Below are 26,769 nucleotides of genomic sequence, written 5' to 3' on the forward strand. Positions count from 1 at the left end.
TGTGCTTGTTCTGTCACTGCATCCCTACAAACCTGGGTTTTGCTGCAAGTTACTCCCAATATCCTCATATGGTAAATGACATTAGAGGAATTTTTGCAGTGTTTTCTATGCTTTTCTACATGGTGTTCAGGATGAGACTGTAGGTAGCTGTAAGTTTTTAGCCCCACAGATCTGTATGTTCCAATCTACCTTTATGACTTTATACGTTGCTTTTCTATCTTGCTGCTATTTTTCATCTAGAAACACATGTGTGGCGCTGATCAGCTGTTTCTAGTAGAGGGAAAATGCCAGTTCTGTAGCTTACTTGTGAAGATCTGAGGGGAAGTAAGTGAAGCTGACCGCTTCCATGTGCATTCATGGAGCAAATATGCATGTGAAGCAACCATTTGGGGCCTGTAGTGTGAGTGCTGAGTGGGAGGATTAAGCTCTAATGGGAACCTGGAATGATCTGCCACAGCTTCAAAATCTTTGGATGACAAAAAAGTGCCTTCCAAGAATTGTGTGTAAGCTGTAACAGCTCTGCAACATGTAAACACCAAGATGAGAGCAGTAGAGAAACACGTTGTAGTGATTCCCTGGAAGTTTACCACCATGGATTGCTATCAGATGGTGTGCTGTCAGTTTGGTGTCATCTTAAGAAAACAAAGTAAATTATGAGACAGGGTGTACTGATTTATTCTGAAATCCCACAGTTGTCTGAGAAGAGCTGCATGTCCTGAAGTTCACAGTGGCAGACTTAAAATACACAGCAAGGACTTCCCATGGGGCGGTGTTCCAGATTGCAGCAGACCCACTGCACTGGAGAATCGCAGATGCCTTTTTCTGAACTAGCCATGGCAACATTAGGATAACGTCAGAGTAAAACTATCTAGCATAGACAAAGTCTGAGACAAGAAGCCTCAGGAATGAGAAACTGAAGTCATTCATTTAACAAGTGCTTTTCTGACACGAGAATTATCAAATTTGTCCATGTAGTTGGGTATGAGCAGCACAAATATTTCTTACAGTTGAGGAACCAATAGATATATTTTGAAAAGGTCTAAGATGGTTTTTCTAAAATTAAATAATAGTTTATTTTATGCACATGTATTCAATTAATTTAATTAAAAAATTATTTACGATACTGGAGGTAAATGTCTTTACTGCCAAGCTAGAGTGTGGAAACTAACAAATATAAACTGCTCTGTATTGTCTGGCATCTGATATTTAAAGTCTATTTTAGCAAGGACAGGACATTTCAATTTCTATGCTTATTCCACAGTCTCTACCGCTATTGCTTGCTATTGCATAGAGTGATAGTAATGGGTTAGAACCTGTTATAGCATAGGTACATGCTGCTAAGAAAAGGGTTGAGACTACAAAATAAATTATGAAAGTCTGCAGAACAATTGAGAGATTCACTACAGAGTTGGGCATGAGTCAAACTCGTACGCAAGGCAAAAGGTTCTTTACTTTATTCTGAATTTCCTGAGTATCAGTCCCATTTCACACAGGTCTCGTCTGAGAACAGCAACATTTTGTTCATCTCATTTGGACAGTGTTCAAAAACTGACCAGGAGTTAAGAGTTCTCTTCACTGTAGTTCAAACCCCTTGTGAGACATCAAATTTCTTTGATCTCCTTGACTAATGGGGAAAACATCAACATGACAGTGCTAAGGATGTAAAACAATAGGGTTTACTGAAATTCTACTGCTGCTGTACTACTAAATTACTGTGGTGGTGGTTTTTTTTTTTTTAAATCAGGACAAATTGTCTCTTCTCTAGGGAGTCTTAATCTGGATGTTTTTTATTTGATTATATCAAACAATCAAAATTAAGAACTTTTGGGGTTTGTTTAATGATATAATGAGCACTCATTGAGATCCATTTGAGACAATATTTAATAGAGAATAAAGAATCACACCACTGAAATATATAGTATGATAAATATGGTGTTATACTGAGATGAATTCTATGCTTTTCTTTTTTTCATGAATTTATATATATGTATGATGAATGTCATCTTGGCAATATAACAATAGGAGACAAGCCTAAATATTGCATGAAGGTCACCCTTTTTTAAACTTTTTGATTTAGAAAGCCTGCTGACGCATGAAGAGGTATTTATGTTGTATGAAATCGGTGCCACAGCTCTCCTGTCTAGCTGTTTTTCATATCTACCTTTGCTCCTTTCTGATTTCCCCAACAGATTTATGCAGATGGCTTTTAATAATCTGCTGGCGAACCACAGATCTTTAGAAGAGTAGAGTATGTGGAACTGGGTGAATATAATTCCACTGCGGTAATTAGCTATTTCCAATAAATAGTTTTAACAGATAAGGGAAGTCTTACGATATATTCCTTGGGACTTGGGGAAGAAATACAGGTAGTGCCCTGCATATGATCTCTTGTGTGCAGTATAGCTCATGAACATGGAAATCATTGCCTCTAGTCTCTACCTAATGACTGCACCTTCAGAAAGAGGGCCCTAAAAGATCTGCGTCTGCAGAGAGAGCATTTTGTTCCTGGAAGTGTCTCCTAAGAATTTCCTTCCTCTCTTTCATTGCCACAGGAAAATAGAGATGGGCTAGAAGTATGTGGCAAAAGGAACGCTCACAGTGTCCCAGTCACTGCTCTGCGATAACAAGGCAGATTTCAGGAGTGTGTGGTCTAGTGGCTTGGTGGCACTGGGAGGTGCTGTCCCGCCCTGCCTTCCCATTTATTTCCCAGCCTGGTCTGGCTGATTCCCTTACATCGACTCTGATGCTCAGCTCAGTTCACGTCCCCTCCCCGCCAGCAGACTATTCACTCACAGGCAGCCAGGCACAAAGAGCCTCTCCCCTTGCCTGCACCCGGCCATCCTGCGCAGCAGGCACTTCCCTCCTGCTGCTGAACTGGATGAGTACACAGCTTGTCCAAACCCCGCATTAGCTGACTCTCAGAGGAAAATAAGGAGGGTTTCTGCATCTGTGGTCTCTCTTGAGTTTCAGATTTCATCTGTAACTCTTAGAGCCTGCAGAGAATCTCACCTTTAGGACTTAGCTTGACAAATTATTGTTTTTTCTGAAAGAGTTTAGGTTGCTGATATTTCCATTTTGTTAATCAAATTATTCATGCTGATCCTGCCATATATTAGATGTTTAGTAAATGATTAATATTACTTTCAAGAAGTTGGGATTCAGATAGTTGATTATGTTAGTATGATAATTTTGCAATAATTATACTTTGTTGAATAATGTCCTTCAAAATATTATTTCTTCTTGTAATGACGGTTTTATTGTGTGCTGTTTTGTGAACTTAAACGTGTCTTGATTTCTTTTCTCAGAATGAGTTGTAAATGTTTCTCTGGCTGTCCCTTAACATCTTACAACTCACTGGCAGGAAAAAAAAATTGTACCAGCGAAAAATATGACTTTAAAAGAGCATACCTAGTAAAAACCTGGTTTTGTAATGAGAGATGACTTTCCATCATCCTCCTCAGTGCCAGAGGAGACCATGCAGCTACTGAAAATCCAAAGGAACATTTCTGAAATGGTTTCCTTCAGCCTCAGATGACCCCATTCAGTACTATTATAAGCTAGAATTAATTACTTTAAGTACAATACCAGTAATAAGGATTACTGTCTAGTTTACTTTGCATAGCCTTTAAAAATGTCAATGTTGGTGATGACAGCGCTCTTTTCTGTGATAGAAAGGTACCATGTATTTGTAATTTGACAAATTTGAAACAGAAGAGACATACACAATAAACTATCACGAGCTGGTAGGATTTGTATGGTTATTCCCTATTTTAAAAAAAGTTTGCATGAATTAAGAAGCAATTTTGTAAAGGAACACTCAAGAGAAAAGGCACAAAAGTGTGGTCTGAGACTGTCTTCAACACTCACTTCAGCTGAACCGAGTGAAGCGCAAGCTCTTTCTCTGCCTTATCATATGTATGTGTGTGCACACACACACATGTGTAAAGTTGCCCTGTTGGTAGTTAGGGGTCATTTAACAGAATGAAAGCAATTGAAATGAGTTTCCTCTGAACCAAAATCTGATACGTTCCTGGGATGGTTCTTTCTGATATGTCAGGTTGAATCAATACCAAAATAAACCTCCTGCGTTTGGTCATTGCTACTCTGGTGTGTTTGTATAATCCATGGATAACTTAAATTGAACTTGAAACTCTCATTCCAAATGAGCTCAGTTATTACCGCTCTCAAGGTCTTTTTCACACAGGGCTATGGAGGAATCATCATATGGTAAATTGTACTAATCTAGTGAATAAGCAGAATTAGTTTAATCACCCCCCTCCCCCCCGCAAGCTCTTAGTTTTCTAGTCTTAAAAGTATTCTGTATAAAAATCACTCGGATATCTTTCACAGCTCTACTGCTGTGCTTTCTTAGAACAAAAACCAAAATGAAGTACTTTCTGAAGATATAATAAACAAAAAAGAGCTGAAAGCAAATGTCTCCCTAGTCCTCCAGTTTCCTTTCTCCAGTAAAGCTTCAGGCCAGCAGATTTCCATGCCTGCCTGAACAAGACAAAACCCCAAACAGCTCCTCTGGTTACCTACAACAGTCTCCTTTCCTGGGAAGTGCTCTGTGCTCAGGGGCCTCCTGGATAGCACTCCTGCAGGCTCTGCCCTATCCTACCCTTGATTCTACCTCCCTCTCTCACCCCCTGCCCTGTAACAGTTTCCCTCTGCCTTAAAAATATTTCTGAGTGATGTGTGGCAGCCACAAACAGAGGCATTCTTTCCACGCCCAGCACAGCATTTATCACAATGCACAATGTGTAAGAAACAGTAACAAATGAATGCTTATTTTACTAGTGTTAAGGATATGATTGACAAAAGCCGTCAACCAAAGTTACCAACGAAGCCTTTCAGATAGTAGTTTGTGTTCTTTGCTTTTACAAAGTTACAAAATTACAAATTTTCATATGGAACCATCTCTTAGATACTTTATCCCAGCAATTATGGTTGTATTTATCTCTAAATGACTGTTATTATTTCATATAGTAGTACGACTCTAATTATATGTGTGGTACATTGCTTATCTTCATGACCGCTCTGTTCTTAAAACTCTTTGTCTGCTTTCTTTCCCAAAGTACTTAACACTAGTCGTGGCTAAACAGGCCATCGTGGTTGTATATAAGTTAGCCTGCAAGCCCCAACTTTCCATGTGTATTTTCTGGTGCTATCCAACTAGACCTTCAGGAAAGCAGACAGGGAACTCTTTGTTTCCATCACAGGGTTAAATGTTTAATGTCCATTTCTGTGTTCTTGGCCTCTACTGCTTCCTCTGCAAGACAAAATGGTATTCCCTTGTGTCCATTACTGTTCTCTTGGCAAATCTATGTGCTGCTAATACCGCTCGGTTAAATCATGGGTTCTTGTTCATTGCATTCGTAGACCCCCAGGGCCAGATACTGGCTCCCGCTCTGGCAGTATGAATAGCTTGTAAAATTGTCCTACTCAGGTGCCTGAGGGTTGTCTCGGCCTTGCACCACTCACTCTTCCGCTTACCCTCCCTGGCGGATGGCATAGCTTGGGATCCTGCTGCAGTGTGTGACGTAAGTGACGCTGGTGCAAACAAGGTTATCTTCTCCAGGGTACCGGTTGGAAGGGGATTGTTGTAGGTGGCCAAGACTTAAAGCAGCCCTGATGTTTGTCATTGCAGGATTCACCTAAGCCAGAGAGAGCGGGGTTAAAGATGGCAGTGAGGCCGCTTCAGGGGTTACGCCCTGTCAGATACACTGTATGGAGCACCTTTTAAATTTAAAGAAATAGGGTTTTATATAACTTTATAACGATATAAATTTGTATACATATAAAATGTAAGAAACCCTCAGTTCTGACAGAGGGAATGGATGCATTTCTGTATAATAACTGAAATGTTTCTACAAAGAAATGAAGTTTTAGCTTCAGTGACTTGCTTCTCATTCTGAAGCCTGTGCACACTGAAGTAAAACCTTTCCATTAAAAACAAGTGAATGTCCAAGAATGCAATGTTTAAGCACTGCTCATTTTAAGAGCTGAGGTCTAGATAGGTTAAGGGATTTAGACATGTAGAAAATTGAAATGTTCACATCTGACTTTAGGATGATGTTGAGCTTTAAGTGTGGAATCCAGACCCTGAGTTAGGTACCTGGTCTCCGTGTGAAATACAGAGGTTCCTGGGAAAGCTATCCTTAGCACGGTGTACACAGGACAAAATTCTGCCAAGAAATTTGCTCATCATTAGGGAATACACCCAATTTTCTGAAAGCCTTTTTTGAAGATTAGGAATTTCTGAATAGAATCACAAAATCACAGATCAGTTGACGTTAGAAGTGACCTCAGGAGGTCATCGGGTCCACCCACCCTGCTCAAGCAGGGCAACCTAGAGCTAGTTGCCCAAGACTATGTCCAGATGGCTTTTCTATATCTCCAGGGAGGGAGACTCCACAACCTCTTTGGGCAACCTGTTCTATTGCTCGGTCACCCTCATGATAAGAGAGCATGTTCACATGTTAAGACGGAGCCTCTGCCGCTTCAATTTGTGCCCATTGCCTCTTGAATAGTTGGGATAGATGGCATTGCTCCTTCACACAGCAGTTTACAGCTTAAAATACAAGAAGACCTTCAATTCCTTATCTTTTCAGCTAAAAGTAATCCATTTTTAAACTCCATATAAAACAGTCTTTTCTTAAATTTGAGATTCAGTGGTGGTGTTTTGCCCTCTGTAAAGGACTGCTACTCTGCAGGAAAGAATTAAAGTTTCATAAATTTGAATAAGAGCTGAGAAAGAGCATGACTCTAGATCTAGATCTACTTTATGGACCACATGATCTAAATACACAACAGGTATGGGAAGAATATTTACAAATTCATTGCCATGTTCAAGAATGTGTCGAACCTGAGTCTTCTACTGCCTCAGTAAGTGCTGTTGGAGTGCCTACTAGGGTTCATTACTACGTCTTGCACAGCACTGGCTTTTCTGAGAGTCAACAAAAAGACAAGTGATTTTACTAGAGTAGCACCAGGCTGAAGCTAGTATGCACTGCTTCTCAGCACACCTGGAGTGCCAGATTGGCTGGGTCGCTTTCGGCCCACTTGGAATCCAGGCAGAGCAAGCTTCTCACTTCCAAGCGAAGGGAAGAGTGATTCACACCTTGTTACAATCACCACCTATTGCCCTACAGAAACATTCCCTACCTCTAGTTTTACCTCCTTGTGTAACAGAAACACCAGCGGAACTCTGCTGTAGATGGTCAGTCCCAAGCCCTGGAGGAACCACCCAAGTTACAGTATTGCCTTGAGTGCTTCTTTTGAAAGGTTCAGGGAGAGGTATAGTAGATGCCCAAGCATGAAGTAGCCCAACACTCTAACCCAGCCACAGTAGGATGTATACCTCTGTTCTTTGGAAATCAAGTATCCAGCTACCTATTTGGTGTCACGAAAGAAGAGAATACTTGGCTTATTGTGGAAAAAAACCCTACATTTTTTCTCAGTTTTCATTAAAGATCTAAGTAAGTGGTTCTATCTGCAATGGATCTTCTTTGTAAACTGAGTTTGGGCAGACTTCTCTGTTTGTTGTTCAGATATGTACAGATTTTAGAGTATCTCTATTCAGGCTTTACTCTTTATCCTCAAATTTGACTAAAGGTAATCATATAATTGCACAGACATGAATCCTTTTTCTAATGATCGTGTCTGTCAGGCAGTTTAATGTTCTGTCTACATATAAAGGTGTCTATATCCTAGTATAAATAAGAGTCTGTACACAAATGCTTTGAATTTATGTGTGTTGGCTTCATTTTTAACATATTTCTCTGTGTTAGTCTTTCTGTCTTTAAAGCAGATTTTTGCCTTTCTGTCTACTGTTCTGAGCTCACTGTCTGGTGTTTAAATATTGCCTAAATAAATGAATTCATGTTCTGTTGTGCTAATGTACACTGCGTTCATACAAAGTTTGAAAGTAGGAGAAACGAAGTGTTTTACGAATTGCACAAAAGTTGCTGTTAATACTGTGTGGTAACTAGTTTTCAGTGTTTGGTAAAATTTGGTTATATTATATGCTTTGTCATCAATGTAACATATGCACTGTATTTTAAAAAAGATACGTTCCCATGTGAATACCAAAATTCTTGTAATGTAAAAACGTAAAAAATGTTCACAACTGATGTGAATGTCGTGCATGCTCATGGAGAACTGTAATAGGTAACATAATCTGTGATAGCAGAAATTAGCTAGCTATAAAAAAACAGGGCTTCCAAACAGTCTTATCAAAGTCAGGGAACAGAAAAAAGAAACCTGTACTTTAACTGTCATGTCAAAACCAGCAGTGTTGATTTTTTCTGTCTCTGTATTGCCCCATGAAATCCTCCCAGAGATAATCATCTTAATTATATTGATCTTTTGGGAGTGCTGATAAGGTTAGATGATAATGAGCTGTGAGCTGAGCAGGGACAGCTGTAAGCCTTGCATGGACTTTTTCCAAATTCTTACAAATATCGAAAGAACGAAATACAGGTAGCACAATGCTCTTCTCTGAGTCTTTTTTCACTTTGTTATCTGTACGTTCCTCAGCATGCACATACTTTGTTTTTTCATAAATGCTACAAAATTCTTCTTCACAGAATTCTTCTTGAAGTCATACTTTATGTGAAAACAAAATGGTAAAAAACCCTCAGAAGGATAAGGAATTGGGTTTTAGCTAAGAGTGTAAAGCTGGTTTGGTTCTGAAGATTAGTGCAGTCCACAAGGCCTTTTTTTTTCTGATGGTGTATTTGAGCTGTAAGCAATTTATATTCCACCTCCAGGAAAGCCTGCCTAAATGTGAACGTATATATTTGTTCTGTCTTTAGGGTTTTTTTTGGGAGGGTTGTTTTTCTTTTTTAAACGTGGACATTTAATGCAAAATAAGGCATGATGTTAAAGCCCCTAGATTCTTTAAATGGTGGCCAGAAGAACCACTCTTACAGATGTACTCCATTTGCAGTACAGTTTAAGTTTGCTCTAGTCTGATAGAACTTTGGCCGCGCTCCACAAAACTTTGCAGCTGGCTGCTTGGATTACATTTAGCAGCAAATTATATGAGATAGCCTGGTAGTATTTATAAATTAATGCCAGTGAAACAACATAGGTTGACGATTGCACAGGTAGACACAAACATATATTCATAGGATTGTAAATAAACAGATTTCACAGGCACCAATGCAACTGTTAACTGCCATGTTGTTCCTCCTTATTTACACCTATGTGAGTGAAAGATTAGTGACTGTGGTGTTTGCTTCAGATGAGTAAAGGGTAATATTTTTATGCATGTGTTAATTGTCTTTGACAGCAAACGCAATGAATAGAAGTGACTAACTGTCTTGAGTAGTTGAAATAAAGAGTAAATTTGATGAAGTAATGGTGTTACTCCTGAGTCTGACTGTTGTAAGAGAAATTTGGTATGTTATACACCCTTAGGAGACACTGCTTCTTGAATACATAGTCTGACTTTCTGAACAGAGCTACCTTGCCATCACTTCTACAATCTCCCTTTACCTTGCCCACACTGGAAGGAGGGAAATTTCTTTTTTCTTTTAGCTCCAGAGACTCTAGAGGCAAATTCCTTGATCATCACTGATCCTAGTGCTGCACTTCATGAAATTTATATACAATTCCAGAAAGTGTGTTAGAAATTGACTTTAGGGAATCTATTAAACTTGCAATTGTGGCAGGTTCCCGCGTTTGATTTATGGTTTGTAGAAATATGGGCTATTCATTGTTGTCCTTTTTCTACTGTTAGGAATTACATGTATGTGTGCATGTGTCTGAATTTCTCATTTAGTCTACAGGGAAGGTAGGGTCAACACTGACTAATCATGTAAAATATGTGTCTCAAGCTACTTTTATTTTGAAGCATCTCAAGTTGGAGCGATATAAGATTACATGGGCTTAGAGCAAGAATGGATCAGTGGTCCCTGCTTCCTTTTAAATGTGAATTCTAGACAGCAGAATTGATAACAACAGCTTTCTCATCCTGCCTTTTTCCTCCTCTTTAGATCATGTTGTGTGTATATGTGTGTATGTGCATGTGTGTATTTATACAAGTTTATATGCCACTGTTCTCAAATATATTATTCCTGGCAGTGCTATGAAAGGGTGGTTGGACAGAAAAAGTACTCCAGAGCCCCTAATAGACTTCAATCCAGTCTGCCTGCTGCTCTGTTTTGCACTGAGTCAAGTATTTTTTTAAGCTGATAATTGAAAACCTATCTTGTTCTTACAGAATGGCTTTGCTGTTGTAAGGCCCCCAGGCCATCATGCTGAAGAATCAACAGCCATGTAAGTACCAGGGAATATTGCCCATCTTGGAGCACTAAGGTTACTGGCAATCACCTGCGTTGTGCATGTCTCTGAAGAACTGTAATTGTTAGCAGATGACTGAAAAGGCTTTCTAGGTACTCCCAGAAGCAGATTTATGGCCTCAGAGATCATATAGCATTTTTTAAAATGCTCTGAACATTATTTATAGCTGTTTTCTTGACTGATTTGCTTTCTTATTTCTGTTCTTCTCTATTCCACAGGGGGTTCTGCTTTTTTAATTCGATTGCAATTACTGCCAAATACTTGAGAGACAAGCTAAATATAGGCAAGATATTGATTGTAGATCTGGTATGTATTCTTGGCAAGCATCGCATTTTCAGTGCATCTAGATAAAAGATAATGAATTTGTATTTATATGTCAGACTTTCCTGCTTTTAATACCTACAAGTAATAAAGGTGTGCATTTCCTCTGATTTTGGGAACTCATTAAAGCCAGGATGGCAGTACTGAAGCTATAAACATCTATGTTTCACTTTAATGGTGTTAACTGCAATTTAATGAGAAGAAGGCACAGATCAGGGCAACTTTTATGGTTCTTAAATGAATTGATACTTCCATCGTTAAAATAACCCTACAGAACCCAGGTTTACTTTTCCCTACAGAATACAAACTTTAAATAGTCAGATATGCTTTAAAGAATGTGGTTGCTTTGGTAACTAAATTGGCCACTTCCCCCAGCTAGCAAGGATTCGACTAGTTGTGTAACTGGTATTATTAAACAAATCAACAGGTCATTCACTCTAAGAAGTTTTCAAGTCATGTATGCCAGCTTTTGATGGTTCCCTGAAGGAAAGCTACATGATTAAAAACCAACTTTATTGGATTAGTCTTGTATTTTAATAGGAGGCAGTCTTACACAATACTTAATATGTTTAACAAATGGATTATTTAAATGCAGATGACATTTGGCATGTTGTCTATATTATTTTCATGAATAATGAATTGGAGCTCTGCCTTGCACTTAAAGGATTGCCCAATGCACAGCCCAAGGAAAGTTGAATGCTGATTTATGAGCACCATTTTTGTTTTCCTACAGTTCAAGAGGAGGTGTAATAGGGTGTCTGACAAAGCATAGACAGGAAATGAACCCTGGCATCAAAACCTAACCTGTTACATCTGCACTTAATTAATTTTTGCAGGTGATAAAAGATTTAAAGACAAAATATGTTAAAGGGTTTTTGAAGTGCAGGGCTTAATAGTCTAAATCTTGTTCATATCTGCACTCATAATTAAATCTTATTGTGAAGTCATGGCCTTACCATCTAGCACTTTTGTTCAGTTAAACATGCGTACTGGCTGTTGAAGAGAAGCAGAGAAAGCGGGAGTGTGGGAGAAGGAATGGCAAGTGAAAAATGAGTGGTAGAATAAGTATATGGGTAGGTTAAATATTCCTAGAATGGTTTTGGATGTTTCTCAGAGTGTACTACTATCACTTAGAAACATAATTACAAACTCCAAGAAACCAGTGTTTTTGAAAAATTCACTTCCACTGTTTGTTGTATCTGCTGACTTGAATCCTACAGTTCATTGAGTTTTAGTGCTGCAAATGCTGGCCAAAAGTGAACTCTATGTTTATTCTTGTTTTTTGGTTTTGTTTTTGGTTTTGTTTTAATAAGAAAAGCCTATCCAAATTTTGCATTTTGTGAATGTTTTTAAGCCTTTTTGACTGTAAGTGTTACATTTGCCTTATCAGGAAAAGAAATCATTTCCATTTGACCTACTTAGCCAATAAGCACTTAGGAATTTAGCTTTAACTTTTCAAGGCAAGGTTAAATGTGCAAATCATTACCTGTGCAAATGGTTACCTCTGAAGCTGCCTATCCTTAACCAGGAAAGTAGATAGGGAACACTCAGCCTCTCTCTGACTTTATCCCATTGGCCAGAATAACTCAGCTGGTGAAAAGGGAGAAATATACGGCTGACACAGATTACTTCATTCCTGGAGCAGTTGCAGTCCAGTCCCTAGTCTGTTCCATGGTCAGTGCAATGATGTACAAAAATTAATGTGGAAAATGTCTTATGTATGCAAACTATGGAAAAATCCCAACCCAAACTGAATGAATGAACAAGTTAATAGTGATACCCACCAACAGAGAGTTTTGGGCACCTGAACGAACGAGTGGAATTACAGATGTTAGATTTTAAATTAAGCTTTAAGATTATATTTTGATAGTGACTAGCACAACAGGACCCCATGCAGTTTGGCAGCTATACATGTTACTACAATGTAAATATTAAAAAATAATATTAAATCCCAAGCATTAAACTGTACTCTAGTTACAAATTAAGTGTAGTCTTTATAGCTGCTATATGTGATCATATATAAACTTTTTAATTTTTGATCTTTCCTTCATTATTGCTATACTAAAATAGAAGACCTTTCTGTCAGCTTTTCTTCCCTTATTCCATCATTTGAATGAATCTCCATTTTTGAACTGAACTATATACCCTGAATACATTTGACCTACTAAGTGCAGAATATGAACGTATTTCCCACATGGTAACATCCGCAGTCTTAAACAACACATTCCTTTGTCTAACCAGAGGCGTTACTGCTCTTCAAAACAGAGCAACCCTTGGTGGAATTAAAATTTAGACAATAAAGCTAGCTTTGAGATTTGAATACTCAAAGAAACCCCAAACAAACCACTTTCTATGCCCATTTAATATTTTTTCTTCTCATTGGAAAACTGTTACAGCAAGATGTATGGAAATAAAGACTAATTAAAATCAACAAATAAAGTCCTATTATGTTTTTAGTCATAGTGTCTGCAGATCTACAGAAGCCAACACATCTTCTCAAGTTGTTATTGCAATACTTGTTCCAAGATCATTCGTACTTGCATGTATGTTAGCATGATCTAGGGTTTTTTTGGAGTAAACCAATAATTCTGTCACAGTTGAAGACTCAATGGGATTCTGGGGTTAGCCTGCATGCCAGACTTTGCTTTATTTGCCAGTCGGAACCCTTTCACACTATGCTGGCTGCCTTCAAATCTCCAACACCCTCACACTAGTGTGTTCTCCCTCGCACCTCCAACATGTGTTACATTTAACCTTGGCATTAAGTCACAGTTGGGCTGTAACTTCATCCTCATGTTACTTCAAGTATTTTCAACTGAGAAAATAAAAGTAACCATTATAATATCACCTCACAGAGGTCCCAGAGGAGGTCCAAGTCAAGCACAATGCAGCACAAGTAGGACTAAATCAATGTAGAGAGTCCTGAACAATGTGGGTGAAAGTCATGGCTACATCAGCTGGCAAAAAGCACAAGCAACGGGCGGTGCTGGCTGTGCCATTGGCAATGCACACCTAACTTGAACCTTCCTGAAGCCAAGGCATCCTGAGGAAAATACGGCCATTCTTTCTTTCATACTGAGTTTGGTTCAGACTTCACAGTGTTTGTAAAATAAATACAGTCTGGACAATTGTGTTGCCATCCAGAATACTTCGTCTGTCTCCTTCTGAATTCTGTCTTTAAATCAGAAATTTCAAAGGGATGGATTAAAGGAGGAGAATCAATAATATCTATAATTTTTCAGCTTCTTACAAGTGCCAGTGGAAAAACTTACAAAAAAGGCTGTTTTCTTTTACTGAAAGGCAATTGGATTTTTCATTTTCACTTGTAAAATTTCTTGTGTGTCTAACCACACAGTACAATAGTAGAGCCTTGAAAGCAAAACTAAAAAAGAGGAAAAGTCCACCTCATCAGCCTTTGTTATATAGATCTACTGTCAGCATTTCTTTTTCAGTATTTTATTTAATGACAGAATTTCTTTTCACTGGCGTTATATAATGTTTGAAATATGGAGACTGGCCAAGGTCACTCCTTGATTGTGGAAGGCACCATCCTATCCACCAGATGATTTAATAGCTAATGAGATCATATTCCTATGTCTTCAACTGTTGCCGTCATGATTTTGCAAAAATGAAGTATGAAGTCCTTTCCGCATCTGGCATCTCTTTTGATGTGGATCTGACTGCTGAGGGACTGCTAACTGAACTGAATGTTTCAAGAAAGCCAATTTACTCAGCTGGTCGCAGAGCCTTTGACCTCAATAGTGGAACTTGGCAAATCAATGAATACACTTATGTTTAGTGTTCTGTCAAGAATTGTGAAAAAGCTCTGTAAACCATAGATCCTTCTGCAAAATACTAGTTTGTAGTTTAAACATTAGTCTTTCTTCAGAGGCCAATGAGGCTAGTTAATTAAGCCTGAGGGGTTATGAACTGTTGGCAGTTAATAAGTCATAAAATTCCTCCATAAAACAGGATGCTAGATTCCATCACTGAGGCAAGGAGTACAAAGAGCCGGTGTATAAATATCTAATTGTACAAAAGGACTGGGATTTCTCAATGACTGCTCATCTGGAGTCTCCAGGGCACGCTCGCTATGGTTTCCTGATTTTTAGAAGCCAGTTTAAAAAATGAGTGCATTAAAGAGTAATTTGCCTGAAAGTTCAGGAAGTATGGGGTGGTGAAGGGAGGGGGAAAGGGAAAGACAAAAGGAGGGCAAGGGAGAGGGAGAGAAACAGAGAGAGAGAGAGAGAGAGTGAGAGAGGGGGTAAAAGAAAGCAGAACTTAGCTCTCTGCACTGAGTTGGACATTATTACATTTGTCATCTGTTTTCTCTCTCCTTTAGGATGTTCACCATGGCAACGGTACACAGCAGGCTTTTTATGCTGACCCCAGCATCCTGTATGTTTCCCTCCATCGCTATGATGAAGGCAACTTCTTCCCCGGCAGTGGAGCCCCAAATGAGGTTAGGTTTATTTCTTTAGAGCCCCATTTTTATTTGTATCTTTCAGGTAATTGCGTTGCATGATTACCCCTAATTTTCTTGTCCTTCTCTGGTTCTTTAAATTACACCAGATTACCAAATTGTCCACTGGGAGCAGGGGACCAGCGGAGAACAAGTGCATAACCCAGAGCAGTCCTTGTCAAACAAGGCTGGGCTGATCTGACACGTTGTTTGATGTTTGTTTCTAAAGCACACTTGAGAAATTTTTTTCCTTTTTTTTCCTTTCCCTCTCTTTTCCTCCTCCTTTTTCCTCCTCTTCACTCCTTTTGGCATTTTACTGTTGTTTTTCAGGTTGGAAGTGGACCTGGTGAAGGTTATAACATAAATATTGCTTGGACAGGTGGCTTGGATCCTCCTATGGGCGATGTTGAGTATCTCACAGCATTCAGGTTGGTGCCTTTTTCTTTTAAAGTTATGAAAACTGATTGTAGCACATAAGCACATGAATAAGAGCTAATGTAATCTTGCAAGACAGGAGAATGACCCATGGTGAAACCAACTTAATCCTGGTATCCCAGTATACAAAAGCTTAATAAATAATAAAAATAGGTAGTTTGATTGTTGTGATCATCCACTCAGAATCAACAAAAAATAATGTCTAATGATTTAATCAGTCACTCATTGTATCATTATTTTATCATGCCAAGTAAAATGACTTTGAGCTTGCTCACTTTGCTACCAACAAAATTTAAATGTAAGCATTTATATCAGGCAGAAGAAAATTACTCTTCATGTTCACTTTGATTGCAGTTATGTGCAATTAGAGCAGATAGAAAGCAGTATGAAGTATAGTCCAAATCCAAGATTCCTCGTTCACTTAAAAGTCTCATCATAATGCTCACTGATTTGACCAACCGGATTTTTCTATGAATTGAAATAAAGTGTTATTTACTTAAAAGTAAATGTGAAATGTCTCAGTAGGAACGATAGGAAATGTTGCATACTGTATTTCTTTTTTTCTCTCAATAGCTCATTCTAAATTAAATTTTATTCTTTCATAGGTGATGCGTCATAATCTTTAGTCTTATATTCATGGGACCAGAGGAGATAAAACCAGTTTAAAACACACTCTTTTAGACTTTCAGTAGTCCTGTCTTAAATGCACCATTTCCCTTCAGTCCAGTGGAAGGGTTTAGTGAGCATTCACCTCTCAAGATTGGGCAAAAGTACAGAACTCTTTTTTTTTTTTTTTTTTTCTGAAGCAGTCCATGAAATAATATGCAGAGCAGCTGATAAACAACGCACCTGAATTCAAAGTCTAAGCCCTAGACACAGAATTAGCCTTACACATTCACAATATCACACTGTTATTGTGGAAAAGGTTTTAATTTTCTTTACATTTGCCTGTATTTAAAAAGAGTCAAAACGAATAGTGGCAGACTCCAAATTTCTACACCTCAGTGTTGCCTCAAGATTTTCCAAGATCTGTTTTATCCTTTGATGAGATTTTACAGAAGTTAGGGGACTGGATTTTTCAAATCACTGGTATTAGTGTCTGATATTAATATATCTGGTATGATCACCTCAAAATTCTTGGTTTGGATCCAGCCTGTCCCAGTAATGATACAGGAAATATGGCCATCTAACACTGCGGAGAATGGTGACCCCAGCTTATTGAACAGAAGACTCACATAACTGAGATTGCAACCATAATTGGTACCCCTGCTATTCTGACATCAAATACCTGGGCTTAGTAATACACTTTCAAATATATACATTGCAGTTCTAGTTTAAGGCACACTAGTAAATAGTTTGGAGCAGCCAATATTGCTGCTGTACCTGTAACTCTGTTTTAGAGTTGGAATTTCAATGTCTGTGCCTGAGCAAACCAGCACTATTCAGGAAAATAAAATTAATGTAAGCTACTATGCACTGACTAGTTGTTTGCAGACATGCTTGATTTTATTATTTTTTTTTAATGCAGATAAATTCAAAGTTTGGGGTTTCCCTTAAAGGAATTGCTGATGGTGCAAAATTTAATGCTGCTATTTTAAAGGCACCCATTTAACCTTGTGATTAATGTTGTAATTAATGTGAAGGTTATACACTGTGTTAAATAGGTAATTGGTTTGGTTTGGTTTGGTTTGGTTTGGTTTGGTTTTTAAGGAATATAATGCTGTTGACTGATTGCAATAGATATTGCTCTTTTCCTTTTCTCCAGTAGAGTAGGAATGACACTCTAACCCCCTTTTTGCCTGGCCACAGTGTTTGTGCCCACTGTAGGGCTTTTTGATATGGATTTGGTATGATTGGTATGACAGTTTTGAGTGGGGATCAATGAAGTGAACAGCATGGAACTTCAAAGGGCAAATACAAAAAATCTGTAAATTATGTAGGATAGACCAGGTAGCTATTTTCTATGGATCTGGTCTGAACGGTAGGTAAATTTACAGCTCCTAGTAAAGAGAGACTTAATCTGTGGAACAGAATCTATCCCTGCTATTATCCAAAGTGTTACACACGATGTAGCCTGCCTTCTCAGTTTGGCCAGGACAGAATTGTGAGACAGTAGTCAGGAAAGACAGATAACAGCTCAGACTTTCAGCCATAGATAGAAAGGAAGGTACAGTCTTGGTGAAAATCAATAGAAGAATTGCTAAAAAAACCCAGCGAGTCAGCTATTGTTCTGGAGTTTTGACCTCCAGATTTTGAGAAAATAAAGGTCAGATTTTAAGAAAATAAACAGCGAGTTTTGTAGATAGGAAAATGGGCTTGATATTTTTTTTAGAGACAGAGTTACAGAGAGGATCCTAAGGGGTGGGAAAAAGGTTAGACATCCTCAATTTTAAGAGAAAAATAAGGGAAAAAATTGAGAGATTTTCTCTTCATACCTACTCCCCAGTAGACAGAGAGGTTATGAAGTATTAAGTCCCTAGCAAAGGCAGGAGAGGATGTTGGTGAAGGTCCTCTCCTAAATAGCCAAGGTGTGAATAAGTTTGCAGACGGGTGGAGCCTGTTTGGAAAGAAGCCGAGGCATCCTGCTTTCTAGCTGCCTCCAGAGTCTAATCCTTTGAGTTCTTAGGAACTGAGAAATGTGTATTAAAGTCATATAAAGCTCCCTAGAGGGTCCACATGACCTTCTCTTTCTCACCAGCAGAGCCCTAGTTTCTTCCCAGAATTGCACCAAGCAGCACGTATTTGAAGTGTCAGCAGCCATGACACTAGGTAGCTTGTTACTGCTTGATTGACTGTCAAATTTCACAGGAGAGACACTTCTGAACGATAATGTCCACAGAAATCAAGACCAGAGCGTTTTTCTGCCTCTGGAGTTTTGCCCATAATCGAGTATTATGTATGATGATATATTTGATACCAGGTGTATGGTTCTTGGGCCATAATTTGTTTGTAGAACAGTGTAAGCATTTACAAACATGCTCATGTTAACTACAAGGAGGTAGTAGAAAATGTAGGAGGGAGAAGTTGCTGTAGACGGAGAGGTGCAGTAATCAAATCACTATGCCTTTTAATTTTTCCAAAAAAGTTTTATTTGATGTTTACCACACTTAAGGCTGGTCTAGCTACAAACATCCTTGAAATAATGTCCTTTTTCTACAGGTCAGGCTTCTCTTCTTTTCCCCCTATGATAACAGAAAAGCACAGCTCTTTTCCATTATTTTCAAGGCCTGATATATCATTTTCTCTAGAGAGTTTTGTTTCATCATTTACTTCCACCTATTCAGGTTAAATATGTTTTAATCTCTCTGAAAGCAATAGAAGATCATGGCTATTTTCTAAGAGCATGATCCTACACTTGAGTTTATGAGGATGTAATCCACTCTTCTGCCAACAGTTACAGAAAAAATAAGAGCAATAGTCGACTACTAATGTTCAAATAATTATTTTCATAAGCTCCACGTTATACCAGATGTGCTCAGTAAAGGAGATAGCAGACAGAGGCTCAAGCCTCTGTTGTGCATGCACACATATATACGTATGTACTTGGAGTTTACAGAGGAGAGGAGAGAATAGACGTGTTTCCATAGAGCGGGGAAGACGCAGGAAGCAGTGGAAACAAATGTGAGTGTTCAGAAGAGTGATGGAGAAGCAAGAGACAGAGAGAAACTGGGATGTGCCTTTCGACTGCTTTGCACTGTTTTTATTCAACAAAGGAGCTGTAAATTTAGCTTAACCAGCCAGTATGCTCTGGCTGCTTTGCTCTACTCCAGAGTAGCATAAAACAGCCACAGCATACCAATGAACCTGGCCATAAAAGCTGACATAAAATGAAACGTGTGTGTGTGTGTGTTTCTTGGAATTATTAGAAATAGCTCGTGATAATGTTATCTTTGAGTTCAACTTTTAGCAGTCACATGTATGATTTCAATTTAAGAAGGTGAGCAAATTCAAAAGACATAGGTGACATTAAGGCAGAGTTAAGGACGAACTGTATCCATGATTTAATTTAAAATTCATCACAAAATTTATAATTACCCCAAAATAATGATTTTAAACAAAGATAATTCAAAATTAAAATCATACTTGAAACCGCGTATGTTAAAGTGTAAAAATGAAAGAAAATGAAGGTGTGCAGACAATCTGCACTCTGTCTTACAGTTCTCAGTGCTTGTTTTGGGAAAAAAAAATGTTTAAAACTTTCTGTATTCTAATCTCTGATCAAAAATATTAAGATATATTCATTGTAGTCTTGTGGCCTTAAAGTGCATAGTTAAAGTTGTTTGAGAGATTGCAATGATGTATATCAACCCCTTTTTTTTGGTCTTATTTTTGTATTTCCTGATCTGATGGCATTCAATTTTGACGTTTCAAATGAAAAACTTTATAAATGTGGTTTTATTGTTTTTCATATATATTCTTCTTGTTAACTCTGCTTCAGCACAGGTACTGACTATGAATTTTTTTCACTTTTTAATTTACAATTTCATACATAAATGCTAAAAAGAACACTCAGAGTAAATATTGCTATGTTTTCCTTATGATTTTTCAATTAAGTATACATAGATAGTATATATTTTAACATATTAGCATGTATTAATCCAATCTTCCTGTAAATTTTGCTTTTATAACTTTTTGTTCACTAAGGAATTGGAGTTAACAACTTCAGTAAGTTTTGTGTATCCTGTTGGTATTGAGTTTCATGGTCTTAAGTATGTGTCTGAAAAAAAAATTTCTGTATTTTAGCTCAAATCACTAGTCTTCTACTTTCATTAAACACCCATTTGTTCATGAACTAGATGTGCAGATGAAGTGCACTTCCTTGCCTATCCATATTTTATTATTTTAAATACATTTGCATTATCTGTGTCATGTCCCTTCCTATTTTTCTACTCTCAAAATACAGTATTTCTGGTCTTTTCAATCTCCCTTCATTTAGAAATGTATTCAGTTGCCAAATCATTTTAATTGCTCATCTCTGAAGCTCTGTTATTTTCTAGAAATGAGCTAAATACACCACATGAGGGCGAACCATCAATTTATATTATTTTGAATATAATTGTGGCTTGCTTTGACATCACCCTTCCGCAGTTTTGTGTAAGTCTCTAGCTGAGTAGAAACCTTGGTTTCTGATAAACATAGCAAAAGAATGTAGGAGACAAAAATCAACACTTTTCCTAACTGTACCTAACTGAACAATGATAATGTTTAATGAATTCCACCGAGAATAGCTTTTGAGCAAGTTCTTTTAAACAGTAATTCTAAATACCCATAACTTAATTCTATTGGGTTTTTATGGCTGTAATGTCCAGGGCCTGCTGCTGAAGCTATATTATGCTAGACTGAGTCTAAATATATGGGAAGACTCAGTTTGTGGTTCAAATGTGAAGAGACAAAAGGACAAAATTGTGGGAGAGGAAATGAAAAAGCCAAGTTAGCTGCTCAGCCTCATGAGTCAATAAAAGAACTAGAAGTAGACAGAACTACATCTTCAGAACTTTAATATATGGTCTTATCAGTGAATTCCAGTGGCAATAGCCTCAGACTAGCAAGCGCTCTGTTTATCTTCACTGACAGAAATAAATTATTTATTTCTCAATATTTTGCTTTGCAATAACTGGTGAAGATTATCCCAGCTACTGTTACCTCTCTTGTCTATTTGCTGACAGCAATGTGTTCAGCATATCAGTGCTTAAAGAGGAAGGCAGAATCTCTGAGTCATATGTATGACAGGCATGTAATGATTTACCCAAATGGACATTATTGAGAGGGCTAATTATCCTCAATCCTTCTGTATTGTCATGGGCATAATACTGCTTTTATGAAGAAAAATATAGCTGAACAGATCATGGTCATGGAAGCCCTAGAAAATGTATACAATGGTTTCTGTATGGATGTGTGTAGTTTGCTTTCAGTCACCCGCAACATTCTGCAATTTCAATTAGTTTTAATTTCTGATTTTGTACACTTCTTCCAAGTATCTTTAAAAGATGAGAATTTCAACAAGAGATGTCTTTCCCTTCTACCATAGAAAATGTCTTAGGAGAATTCAAAGGAAGGTACACCAAACAGCTATAAAAAGATGACTTAAGAGTGCTTGAGCAGTTCCTTTTGAAGAAGTTTGAAGAAGGTAGAAGTTTGCTTGGAGTATTATTTTTTAAATCTGCATAAAGTATAGATTTCATATGTAAATATTGAATAGACCTTAGGATCTGTGGCTTTTGAATATTTTTGTGTGTGTGGTGGAGGAGGTTTTGTAATAATGATAAATTTTAATGCTTTTTTTCTTGTTTCTTGACAAATGTTCTGAGCATTCAGATAATTAGTATCGTGGGGATAGGGAAAGAGTCCTTAGGAAACGGAGAAGCAGAGTTAAAAGCATTTGAAACACTGGTATAAGCGGCTTTTCAGCATTTTGTTATGCTTCAAAGTTCACCATAAAACTAAAACTAGCAACACTGTTTATAACCTACGACCTCTTGTTCTTCCTACTTGTTTATTTTTATTTGGAAAATCTAGTTTCTTCTCACCAAACTACCCTAAATTTTCACCTTTACTGTACCAGGATTTTTAAACCTGTATGTGACACTCCTTTCATTCAATGAAACTGCAGAAATGAAACCTTTCATTACAGAAATTAATTAGCATCGGCTTACTTTTCTACAGATGCGCAGTTTCTTTTATTGACATGGCAGAGTAGGGGGTGGAGGAGAAAGGATAATAAAATATGGCATGTGTCAGGTTTATGTGGTTCAGGTTAAAAACTATTTTATTAAAACCCCAAGTCATACATGGTCTGTAGTTTCAAAGTACTGAAAAGTACCTGAGCTCTTTTCCAATATAACCATTTTCCAATTTTTGTCAAGCCAGAAAGATGAAAGAATAGAGGTGTATAGAGAAAGAATTGCCATATTGTGGAATACTTTGATGGAAAGGTGAGAAATATCACCAGAAACATCCTGGAAGAAATTAAACAGCAGCAAGAGCAGAAGATATTTTCATCCTAAAAGTCAAAATATCTGTGGCATTTAGATGGAGATAAATTTCAGGCCTGAATTGAAAGTCCTATAGCAACACTGAGCGATTGTATAGATGTCCAGCCCCAATTTAAATTTTGTTGCTTTATAATAACTTTTGAGAACTACACTGTAGCCTGTAAAAAATATCCACATGTTCTCTGCTGGAACAGCTCCAGACTGTAACAGAACCACTAGATTGCACCCTGGTGCTTTATGTATTGTTTAATTGTTTTCCTTTGGTGGATATTTTTATTAAAAGCCCATTATCCAAAATCAGACAGAAGTGTTGTTTCAAGAATAGCAGAAACAGAGGCCTTTCAGCTACACTGCTCTTATTCATGCTTTCTTTAGCAGCTTAGCTAATGAGACCTCCACTATTCTTCTTTTAATACTTAAAGAAGAAAAAGAAATGGGAATTTTTATTTTGCCCCTTTCAAACATAAGCAGGGTTGCAAAGAAGTATTGTGAGGTTCTGTGTCTGCTCACGCACCTGTGTCTCAGTGTAAGTTTGTGTGGGTACCTCCAGGGCATGCCTGGGCTCATAGATGTTCTTGTGCTTTTGCACCGATAACTCCTTGGAGATATTTTTTAATCCTAAAGATTTTGTGTAACTGTACTCTTTGCCCATAAAGTAATTGAATGAAAGGAATAAATATTTTTCATAGAAAATACATTCTAGCAAATAAAGCCCCAGTAATTCTGAAGAAAAATAGAAAAATCTGGCAAGAGTCAGATTTTGAAATCCTGAATTATGCTGAATAGCACTGTGCTCAGTACTGCAAGATCTTATGAGGTTTCTTGTTACTGGATATTGTTGGAGCCCCAACTCTGAGTATTTTATTACTTTTTAAATTCAGCTATTAGTCTTGTGGAGAGTTGTTTGAAACTATGAAAACACAAATGTCTCAAAAATAGATATCTAATGAATAAGTTCAGGGAGGTCTATGACTCATGATTATGTGGTATTAGCAGTACTGCTTGGGCCACCAGTAATCCCATTAAATCAACGCAGCTTCTTGAAGAATAAGTTGCTACCCAGTGTGAGGGAATCCATCAGACTTCAAACTCCTAGACATTAACTCTTTTTTACAGGCAGTATAAGAAAAACGCTCAGTCGTAGAGTGACTTACCATGCTTGGCATGTTTGCATATTTTTTTCATGCAAAGTGGCATCTTTGTTCTGTGATCACATATACTAGGGTCGGGACGTAGAAGTAAATCGATGATTTGTATCGTTAACTAATGCAGGTCTCAGTCCTGCACACCAGCATAATTCATGGCTAAGATATAGTGTTGTTACTTTAATGAAATAGTAGTTGCTTGCAAAAGTCATTATTAAAAGAGTTCAGGAAAGCAGAGGTTCTTCACCAAGCACATGTAGCGGGCTATTATCTTAGATCCTGTGACTACATTTAACCTAATTAAGCAATCCAATATTCAAGATTATATACAAGCACTTCCATGAGTCATTACACTTTGAAACAAAATAAGCTTTTGAAGTATTTAGTTAGCTGTTTCATGTGTTTACCTATCACAAGCTTTCTACTCATTTATATCAGGTATTAAATTTATTAAAAATATATAAATCTATTAATTTATAAGAAATCCACGAAAAATTAAATCAAACAAGTTACAACACGGTATAACCCAGGCAGAAAATAGCTATGTCTGGGGTGCATTTCTCCTGTGTCATGCATAGGAGTGTACATGCATATCAGATGATATAAGGTGGAGGGCTGAAGGGAAAATGCAGCTTATTTCGTTCTTTTCTCCCTCACAGTAAATTGACTGGTCTTGGCTGCTTTGTCCCTCCTGTGCAGGGTGTGCACTACTAAGTAGAGATGACTAAAGACAACAGTTCCAGTAAGTAGCAACTGTCCGTGGTTTTGACATGTGATTTTTCTCCTACACTGGAACAAAATCAAAACTGTTTGAAAGTTTCCAAGAAAACAACTAAGTGTGTATTTCAAACCCTTTCATGACAATGTTCATCTCTAGCCTCATGGTGAGGACATCACTCTAGGAAGCAAAAAAACCTTAAGAGAAAAATCCTATTCCTTAATGATTGGAAACAATTTCTTGTCCCCCATTCTTACAAATCAGGGAGTTGAACCTGACCTCATCACATCCAAAGTTAACGCCTTTGCTGTCAGACTATTTGGAATGGGGTTTTTTCCTCTCACTCTTAAAAGTCTCCCTCTGAAAAATATCAAAGTGATGTACATCTACAAAAAGATTGTATTTTAGTAAAACAGTACATTTCTCAAAAAAAGTATAGTTCTAATCCTACATTATTTGGCTGATGGGAAAGTGGGGGCTAACTACCTCCCTGTCCAATCCAACCCTCCTGCCTCTCCGAACAGGATGTTTACAGATTGAGTGTTGTTAAACCTCTGCAAGTGCTTCTGTTCCTGTGTCACAGGGACTTTTCACTCCTCATGCTTTATTAATACCTGCTTCACTGCCTTTTTGATGAACCCTCTGTGGAAACTGATTCCCCTTGGATCTGAAAAAGAAAATTTATTATCTGTTTTTTACCTCATTTTGTTCTACAAACAAAAAGTTTTTCAAAATATTGCCCATCATTTTCAATATAATTCTTGTTGGAATCTGCAAGCAAAGCCAGCAAAAGAAATGGAGTTTGTAACAGCTTAAAGACCCTGTGATTTCTGATTGATCAAGAAGGCAATGTGGTTTCATTCTCACTCTGTACAATCAGATAGGCCACTGCTAAGAAGTATTAGCTACCCCTGAAAGTGAAAACATGCAGTGGACAAGCATTCTGTAGTTGATTTTGACCTGCTCTGTGTCAAGTTCAGTCATTGGCCCTTATATAAGAAATCACAGAACAAACCCAGGCATTTTTATGTTGTGTTTTGTGGTCTTGCAAAGCAAATTTAAGAATATCAAAGCATTGGAAGCACTTTTCGATAGGTACCAAACAGTAGAAATAATTTTCTGATATTGGAAATACTCCCTCTTTGCCCTTTTTCCTTTCACATTTCTCTCTTAGAGTCATAATTTGACCACTCTCCAAATTCTTCACAGCAGCCCTAACTCCCTTTTCCCTCCCACAGCTCTGTCCTATGCCTCTGATCACAAAGTTGCTCCTCATCTGTTCTTCTCAAACTCCTTTGCATGGTACCAGGGCCTCATTCTTTTTCATCTTCCGGTCATCATCTTGGACACAAGCTTTTCTCTTCCCTTGTTCATCTATTTAACCTCTCAATTCCCTCACAAGAGGCTCTTGTCCTTGTGATGCAATCATGTTTCTTTGAAAAGAAAAAGTGCTGTTAAGCTTGCTCTCTGTCGTCCTCTCTCCTTTCTCCCTCTCTGTCCCCAAGACCAGTGCGAGTATAGATTGTTGTCTGTCCTCTGATTCAGTTCTAGACCTTCTCCAAAATAGCATCTCAGCCTTCCTTTCATCTGACACCATTCTTAGCATAAACCCCTCCTAGCCCAAAACTCCGAGTCTATATTTTCCTTAGCCTGTGTGTCATCCACTTTTATTAACCCTGATGACCTTTGGCCTGAAAATTCATCCTTCCCTGGCTTCCATTCTTGGTAGTCTGCGGCCTCCACCCAAGATTTCAATCAGCTTCTTTATCTTGTCTTTTGGAAGAACCAACGTTTTCCTCCTTGAGCCTTCTTCAGTGATTGCATGGCATTCTGCTTTTCGTCTTGATCCCTTCTCATGCCTCTTTGTGTCTGTCTAGAGGACATTTAATCCACAATGCAAATCCAATTATTGTCTGTCAGCCAATTCCTTCTCTGTTCTAGGTGTGTCTCCTCTGTGCATCATGAAAATTTATAGTAACTTTATGATATAATGGTCTAGGAAATCTGCCTTTAGTTCAGGCTCGACCTTACCAAACCTTTACTCCCAAGCCATTCCTACTGCCTCTCTCTATAGGCAAAACAATCTGTCTGTCTGTCAGTCAGACAAGTTCTTGTGTTACCTTTGACCTTCTCTGTTGGAAGTCAGAACCCAGCAATGTCTAAATTTTGCAAATTCTTTCTGTAGCATGCCTCTGAAATACAGAATATACTACCATTCTGACCAGCTAAGGTGACTTCTAAGCTGCTGTCATTTTGCTTATTATTGCAATGCCATTCTCAGAATGCTCCTATGAATTTCCTTTTCCAGATCACGATACCAGGTACAGGTTTTCTGCTTTTTCTGGTGATAATACTTGTAAGGTATTCTCATAAACAGTTACAAAA

The 26,769-nt window shown here is 37.9% G+C and overlaps 1 protein-coding gene across 5 annotated transcripts in view; it reads left to right on the forward strand.

The window, feature by feature from the left end:
- HDAC9 (histone deacetylase 9) overlaps positions 1-26,769 on the forward strand; it is a 276,738-nt gene that overhangs the window by 170,241 nt on the left and 79,728 nt on the right. For all 5 annotated transcript variants that reach the window (XM_086468227.1, XM_086468228.1, XM_086468232.1 and 2 more), the window contains 4 exons: positions 10,232-10,287; positions 10,530-10,617; positions 14,975-15,094; positions 15,425-15,522. In XM_086468227.1, coding sequence (XP_086324353.1) covers positions 10,232-10,287; positions 10,530-10,617; positions 14,975-15,094; positions 15,425-15,522 — 362 coding nt within the window. The remainder of the gene's footprint in view (positions 1-10,231; positions 10,288-10,529; positions 10,618-14,974; positions 15,095-15,424; positions 15,523-26,769) is intronic.

Source organism: Leptosomus discolor, chromosome 7 (genome assembly GCF_034619465.1).
Source record: "Leptosomus discolor isolate bLepDis1 chromosome 7, bLepDis1.hap2, whole genome shotgun sequence".
Taxonomy (NCBI): Eukaryota; Metazoa; Chordata; class Aves; order Leptosomiformes; family Leptosomidae; genus Leptosomus; species Leptosomus discolor.